Source organism: Phragmites australis, chromosome 2, assembly GCF_958298935.1.
Source record: "Phragmites australis chromosome 2, lpPhrAust1.1, whole genome shotgun sequence".
Lineage (NCBI taxonomy): Eukaryota > Viridiplantae > Streptophyta > Magnoliopsida > Poales > Poaceae > Phragmites > Phragmites australis.
In genome coordinates this window covers 7011019-7019542 of record NC_084922.1, presented here as the reverse complement: position 1 = coordinate 7019542, position 8524 = coordinate 7011019, and the positions used below count along the sequence as shown (strand labels likewise).

At 38.7% G+C, this 8524-nt stretch overlaps 1 protein-coding gene across 2 annotated transcripts; it reads right to left on the bottom strand.

Moving 5' to 3' along the window:
- Positions 1-784: 784 nt before the first annotated feature.
- LOC133896879 (receptor like protein 22-like) lies at positions 785-6479 on the bottom strand. Of its 2 annotated transcripts, XM_062337526.1 has the most exons (3): positions 5031-6479; positions 2531-2839; positions 785-1888 (listed from the first exon to the last, which is right to left on the bottom strand). In XM_062337526.1, exons 1-3 carry the CDS (start codon positions 6349-6351, stop codon positions 951-953), a joined length of 2568 nt encoding a protein of 855 aa, XP_062193510.1. In that variant the 5' UTR covers positions 6352-6479; the 3' UTR covers positions 785-950. The 2 variants fall into 2 exon arrangements, with proteins under 2 accessions (XP_062193510.1, XP_062193505.1); XM_062337521.1 differs by having other exon boundaries at positions 785-2839.
- Between the last annotated feature and the right edge of the window lie 2045 nt (positions 6480-8524).

Genomic DNA, 8524 nt, shown 5'->3' with positions numbered 1-8524 from the left:
GCCGTTTTCTCTCATTAAATTGTCACAATTGCAGCCTCCATAACAGACCAATAACCTCAGAATTAAGGCATTGATCGCAATTAAAACGGCTAATTATGGCATTGATCACAATTAAAAAGGGAGAGCAGCAAAAGGGCTTGCAATTTTGTGCTGCCACGCCACGCCACGGCCGCGGATATTCACGTGAAAAATACGCGAATACGCAAGCGCAAATGCGTGTGAATATAGCAAAGTATACTCTCTCTTTCTCATTTTCGCTATTTCAAAGAGGTCAGGGAACTCAAGTATTTAAGTTGGTCTAAATCCCCTTGCTTGGCAATACGAGACTAAACCTTCTTGCTTTGCATTATCATAAATGGGTTTTAAATAGACCACGTTCCGACAAATAACATTATCTTCTAAACCGTTGATTTGATTTACAATCTAATTGTACCATTGTATTCATTACAATTAAATCAACAAAATACAATTTTACGTGATTATATTTTAATGAAAAACTAAAAATATGACAAACATGTTTCACAAATTTTTAGCTAACCACATCCAAATTCTATCCGTCCAACCAAATAAGGAATTAGATCGCTCTATCCAACAAAACATGAATGATCATATCACATTCAATCTTGTCCTCTAACCAAATACACTTTAAGTTTCTGCACATGTTTCTGTTTACAGTTGTTACTTAGCACTTGAGTCTTGAGATAATTGGACATTGAAGTTAGTAAAATAATCTTTTCACTTCGAGATAGCACAACTCTCTTTGAGTATCATATATGAACTAGAGTGAACTTGAAAACTGCAACCTTGTCACAACAAAGTGGATTTAAGAGTCTCATACAAGTACAACACAAACATACATGACTATCATTTTTATGAAAAGCAATCCAGAAATATGCGTTTCAAAAAAAAAAAAACCAGAAATATGTTGCATACTTGTATCCAATATGGATTCAACAACGCTTGCAAGTCCATCCATCTATGCGGCATAAGTGTTGGAACATGATTGCCAATGCGAAGCCAACTCCAAATCCCAAGCCAACAAAGGTGAACAAAAGGATGGCGTCAAGTTTGTCCTGCCACAAACTGTTGGATTCTGGATGATCTGATGCTCTTGGAGTGGTTGAACCTGGATTGTCACATTGTTTAGAGATTTGACTTCCACATAGGCCTGCATTGCCTTCAAACGAACTGTTGGGAAATGTCAAAAACTGGTTTCCTTGTGGTATTCTCCCAGTAAAGTTGTTGTATGAAAGATTCAACCAAGCAAGAGAAGTTAGAGAGGTCAACTCCTGTGGGATTTCCCCTGAGAGATGGTTCCATGAGAGATCCATTGATTCCAGCCGAGTCAGGTTACCTAGCTGTGATGGAATTTGTCCCGTGAAGTTGTTGTACGACATGTTAAGTCCGTGTAGTGAAACAAGCCTCCCAATTGACTCGGGGATGGGACCATCAAATGAGTTCTTCGAGAAATCGATCACTTTGAAAGTGGTTAGGATTTTGGTGAAAATAAGATCAAACCCTTTGAATGTGATAGTGACAGTATCTTGATAGAATTCTTCAGACGGGTTTATTTGATGCCCTATAACTTGTCCCTCATTATTGTCATTTTCAATCATTGATTCCAGTTCATTGAACCATCCTTGGGGCAGGTTTCCAGAGAAGTTGTTGGAGGCCAAATCTAGTATTTGCAAACTGGAGAAGTGTTTCATAATTCGATCATTCTCTTGAAGATCCATAATCACGCCAACGAATCGGTTGGATCTTAAAACAAGAACTCGAAGTTTAGGAAGAATCCCCAACCATGATGGAAATGAATCAGCAATCTGATTGTTACTGACATCAAGAAGCCCTAACCCTCGGCAGTTGGATAGTGATCTAGGTAATTTCCCTGTGATGCAGTTGCTGCTCAAATCAATTGTCTCAAGCATACATCCTTCTCTGATATTGTTAGGCAATACTCCTTTGACTTGATTCCCTCTTAACTTCAGTACTATCAGGTTTGTTTGTGTTATTAAGCATGATGGGATGGACCCACTAAAGTAGTTGTAAGATAAGTCGAGGGTTTGGAGTTTACTTGCACTACAAATTGAAGTTGGTATTTGACCAGTTAGTTTGTTCTTGGACAAATCGAGATGTGTTGTTTCTCTAAGATATTTACCAAAGTTAGGTAGAATGGAATTAAAGTTATTATTTGAGTAATCCAAGACCATTCCGTTTTGGCTTCTTATTTTTACTTGTGGGATTGGTATGTTCCCTTCAAGTCTATTGAAACTAAGATCAAGAACATCTAAAGATGTCATAGGAACCAGAGTGGTAAACTTCTCCAGGCTAGTAAACATGTTGTGCGAGAGATTCAAATAGCTAAGTCGCTCCCAAACCCAACTTGGTATGGCCCCAGTAATATGATTCATTGAGAGATCTAGCATCACAATCTCATCCATAAATCTCAACGTACCGGGAAATTCTGTAAGGTTACAGGATGCTAGCTCCAAAACATTGATGTTAGGCGGCAAAGAAAGCAGAGAATCACCTCCTTCATCTATCAGCGATAGCATGTTGTTAGAGAGTCTCAGGTCAAAAAGTTTACTTAGCCTCCAGAAAGAGCTAAGCTTGACCGTGCCTGTCAATTTATTTGAGCTAAGGTCAAGAACTTCAAGACTCGGAAGCTGAAAGTACGATTGAGGTATTGAACCACCAATTTGGTTATCGCTCAAACAAATATCGGACAAGGATGAAGACAAAGGGTTTTCAATGTCCTCCAGATGGCCAGAAAGTTGATTTGATGTGAGAAATAATGACTGAACTTCTGGAAGAGTGAACAAGTATCTCGGAATTTTTCCTGCATGTAAAGGTAAAATGTTAGTTAAGAGAAATGTTTTAATTCAGAGTAGTGATTTTTTGAACTACAAACAATGAATGCGTGTACCAGCATAGCCATCATTTAAACTAGGAATAAGTCTATTTTACTTCTTCAAACTATTATATTTGTCCGGATAACCTATTGAACTTTTAAACCGTCCATTTTACTCCTCGAACTATCAATACCGTCCATTTTACCCTCCGAAGTGATTTTTTTCGGTGGTTTTGATGACGTGATGGTGGTTTCATCACATGACAGTCCTAGGCAGCGCGTCCAGTCAGTGTGCTGACATCAGCGTTGCGCAGTAATTTGATTTTTTTAGAAAAATAATTTATAAAAAAGATTATTCCAAAAAATAGGTTTGATGTTTAGAAAACAATTCAAAAAATATAAAATGATTTAGATAAATATTTTAATATGATTTTAGCTCTATTTTTATTTCTGTAAATATTATTTAATATTTTTTAGTGTAAAACTTATTCCAAAAATGTTAGAATAATTTTTTTTTAATTTAGAAAATAGTTTTAGAAAATATAGATTAATTCTGATAAAGTTTAAAAATATTTTCTTTGATAAAATAAATGCTTTTAATATGTTTTGTTGCATATAAAATTAGTTTTAATTCTAGAAAAATTAGGTTTAAATCCAGAAAAATAGTTTTCATTGTTTGGACATATTTTGGGCCCATTTGGCATATTTTGAAAACATTTTGGGCACATTTGGATAAAATATGGCTAAATGTGCCCAAATATGGTCAAATGTGCCAAAATGTGACCAAAATATGTCCAAATATACTAAAAATGTGCCCAAATATGATCAAAATGTGCCCAAATATAACAAAAATATGGCTAAATGTGATCAAAATGTACCCAAATGGGACCAAAATATGGTAAATATGCCTAAAATATACTTAAATGTGCCTAAAATGTACCAAAAATGTGCTCAAATATGTCCAAAATATGCACAAAAAGTACGGCTAAACGAATTTTAAACGGCTAGAAACAACGCGAAACTACGACTAAAAAACAACAAAAGCTATTTTCTGGATTTAAACCTAATTTTTCTAGAATTAAAACTAATTTTATATGCAACAAAACATATTAAAAGTATTTATTTTATCAAATAAAATATTTTTAAACTTTATCAGAATTAATCTATATTTTCTAAAAATATTTTCCAAATTAAAACATTTATTCTAACATTTTTGGAATAATTTTTACACTAGAAAACATTAAATATTATTTACAGAAATAAAAACAGAGCTAAAAACATATTAAAACATTTATCTAAATCATTTTATATTTTTGGATTTTTTTTCTAAACATAAACCTATTTTTCAGAATAATCTATTTTCATGAATTATTTTTTTAAAGAAAAATTAAATTATTACGCAACGCTGATGTTAGCACGCTGACTAGGACTGCCACGTGGTGAAACCGCCACCACGTCATCAAAATCACCGAGAAAAACCACTTCATAGGGTAAAATGGACGATATTGATAGTTCGGGAGAGTAAAATAGACGATTTAAAAATTCAGAGGCTATTCGAATAAACGTGATAGTTAGAGGGAGTAAAATAGACTTATTCCTTTAGACTAAGCATGTAGTAACATTACATCACCATTTACTGTCAAATGTTCATAACTAGCGACAATTCAGACTCATTCATGGACAGCAGCCCAAATAATCAACATGAAAATATGTAATGGCTGAAAACAAGTTTCTAACTAGAGTAACTTATCTGACAATAAAAAGATTAATTAACATCACTCTGCATATTTACAAAAAAAGGTAGTTTATCCATTTGTAGTTATGTACTTATGTGTACTTTTATCAACTCAACACAGATGAAGGTAGGTCAAAGAATTGGAAATATTGATGAGAGCGAGAACCACCATATTGTGTTCACCTTTTTGCTTTTCTAAGCTAAAGTACACAATACTTGAAAAAACTTTCGATTTTTCAAATTTGTGGGACTTAGTCTCATGGGACCGTACAAACGTTCAAATTTGTGGTAAACATACATTGGTCACCTTTATACCATTATTACCGAGATAATTGTTGCAAATTTGCAACGGCAATGAACAAAAGAACATGGGACAATAGTCAAAAGTGCAATATTCATAATGAAGAAATAATGGTGGTGTCAAATTTGTACGTGGGAGCTCACCAGTGAGGTAATTTCCGCCGAAGTCTATGAATGACAGTTGGGTCAAATTACCAATCCAAGGGGGGATCGTTCCATAGAAGTTGCAACTGATGAGCTCCAAGAACATCAAATTCGTAAGATTGCCGATCCAGGAGGGTATTGGCTCAGAGAAATTGTAGCCAACAATCCCCAAACGTGTCAAATGTTTAAGATCCCCAATCCAAGAAAAATGAGGCTTCTCTACACCAAGGGAAGTTGCTAGGAGCGACAACTCACGCAAAGACTGAAGCTTACCTATCAAGGTAAGTTGCTTGGAAATTCCCTCCGTCGTAAGTGCCAGATTGCTCAAAGACTTGAGATTGACAATAGACACTGGTAGAGCATCAGAAAAGTTTGTCCCATGTAGAACTAGCACTTCCAATTTATTTTCGACTGGGAAACTAGGTAAGTGCCCAGAAAGCTTAGGGTTCCAAGACACTGTAAGGATCCTCAAACATTTTAGATGGAATATCTTGGTGGGAAACTGCCCTTCAAAATCGTTGTGTGAGAGGCGAAGAGAACTCAGGAGAGGGAAGTCAGCAAAGAAGTCAGGAACCTTTCCAGCAACCGCGTTGCCCCTGAGATCGATCTCGACCAGCGAACGGAGTCGTGAGAAGGAGTGATGAATGGATCCGGATAGACCACAGTCAAGCAAAGTTAGAATCTGTAATTCAGGAGTGGAGTTTGCTAAAGCAATGGACCATGTTTCTCCGCTGCTGGAGATATCCACTCCGTTAAGATGGAGCTCTCTTAAACTGCTCAGATTTGCAATGATTGTTTGAAAGCTTGGCACCTCAAGAAAGAGTAGTTCCGTGGTATATTCGTAGGAGGAAAAATCAAGCGTGACCAGCTTCCTGAGCCGCGCTATGCCAATGGGGATCGGACCACAGAAACATGTATCGCTGAAATTGAGGTGGACCATCTCTGTGAGAAGCTCAAACCCAAAGGACGGCAGGCTTGCCCTCATGAAGTCGTTGCCCGCAAGGCTGAGGTTTCTCAGAGAGGTGAGGTTGAAGAGTGCAGGGTCAAGGCCCCGGCTCCGCAGGTCACGGCCTCCGAGATCCAACGAGATCACCCGCCCAGAAACCGCGTCGCAGGAGACGGCGTCCCAGCGGCAGCAGTCGGTCCCGGCTCGCCATGACGTGAGGTTGGTGTCGAGGAAGGAGCGCTTTAGCTGGAGCAGCGCGGTGGCGTCGGCAGGGAAGCATGGCGCTGTGGTGTGGCTGCTGGCTGAAGTGTGGACGGAGCAGATCAGTAACACGAGGAGCAGGAGGACGTGTAGTTTTGAGTGTCCGGTGCTCATCTCGTCTAATCTGCTGGACTGCTGTTTTGCCACTTCCGATGGTGCTCCACATTCAGGGAATATATAGAGTACACTACTGTAGGGATGGCAATGGGTACTAAGCCTGGTCTAACCCTAACGGTACGGATTTAGGATGCAATTTTTACACGTAGGCATGATGTGAGTTTGAAGATAAATTCAACGGGTATAAAGAGATTAGGTATGCAATAGGTTTGTATGTGTCTGCTTTGTCTATGTATCCGCTAAATACTATATTGTCTTGATGAATAATATTTATTTATGTTGAATTATGAAATAATATGTTGATGTGTAAATTATGTGGTAGTGTATTAATATGATATGCATTCTATGTATATGTACGATGTTTGTTCGTTATTTTAGTTAAGATGCATGTTTAAATTGACATATTATTGTTACACATTTACTCTTATGTTTAATGCATATTTACTATATTGGCGAGTATAGGGGTGTTTCTGTAGGTGGTGAGCGTGGGTTTCAGTTTTTACCCGTGACCGGTAATGAGTGTGGGCGCGGATTTAGGAATTAGCTCGCGGGTGCGAATTTGTATAGCTTCTACTCACGGGTATAAACCATTGTCATCCCTACACTGCTGTATAGTTTTGGTTTATCTGCATAGCAGAGGTTGAAGATAATTTTTTAACAATTGTATTATCTTGATATAATGTTGAGAGTTAATAAATCTTTTCGTTACCAAAAAAATATTGCTGAACCATCCATCGACCATGCATATCATCCTTATATATTTAAAGTGCCTAGAGGGGGGGTGAATAGGTTTTTCTGAAAATTAAAACTAAAAACAGCGGATTAAAACTGCCGAATATTCCGGTGAAGGCCGGATACTCCGGTATGGTCCGGAGTATCCGGTCTAGTCCGGAGTCTCCGGCCTAAAAGGGATTTTCAGAATAAATGTGAACTAAAGATAACAGCTAGAGTCTAAGGATTACACTAGGTCTACTAGATATCACAAAGCTAGAATAACACTTAATACTAGCAAGATTGTTACTAGAGCAATTTAAATGACAAATCACCAAATTCACACGATAAAGTAAATTGCGCAAATAAGAACACGTGAATTTATCCCGGAGTTTGGCCACCTCACAAAGAAGTGCCTACGTCTCCGTTGAGGAGCTCACAAAGAGCCGGGTCTTTTCCAACCCTATCCTCTTCTAGCGACCACCAAGATCAAGCTAGAAATTCTTACTCAATTCGAAGATATTTACAAACTTCCCGAGGCACACCACAAGTTTTGGGTGCTCTTCGGGCGACTCCTTTCCTTCTAGAAGCCCAAAGCTTCAAGAGAGATGATTGCAGTAGATGCTCGATGAAGAACTCAATGCTCAAGTGGCTTGAACCCTCTCCAAACACAAACTCTCAAATTTTTGCAAACTTTGCTCTAGAGGTGGTTGGAGGGGCTTTGAATGCTCTTAAAGTGCTCAAGAGGTCTCAAGTTTACCAGCCATAGCAAGCTCTAAATGCTATAGAGAGAGGGGGCATTTATAGCACTCTTTCACAAACTAGCCGTTACTATTTTTGTCAGAGCTTACCGGAGTATCTAGTGTATACCGGAGTCTCCGGTCCTAAATCCAAAAACGGCGTCAGAACGGTCACCAAACGTGTCAGAACTAGCCGTTACAGTTCTGTTGAATTACCGGAGTCTCCGGTGAACACCGGAGTCTCCGGTCCTGACAGTCTTTCCAAAAAGATTAAGTCCGGAGACCAGCCGGACCCTCCGGCCTCTCTAGGTACCGGAGACTCCGGTCTTTCTTTTCTTTTATCAAAAAGATTAAATGCTAACCGAAAGTCTTGCTGGAGTCTCCTTCGGAGACTCCGGTTAACTCTAAACATTTTACCGGAGTGTCCGGTGAACACCGGAGACTCCGGTCCCCTCTTTTTTTAATTAAAAAACAAATACTTAACACAGACTCTCTGGCGGAGTCTCCCTCGGAGACTCCGGTCTGTTAACCCTTAAAATACCGAAGTATCCGGTGAACACCGGAGATTTCGGCCTTTTTTCCAAAAAGAATAAACCGTAACCGAGACTCTCTGCCGGAGGCTACCTCGGAAACTCCGGCTGAACACTGAGTACCGGAGTATCCGGTGAACACCGGAGACTCCGGACTCAGTGAAGATTTTCAGAAAGAATTCTGTGTCC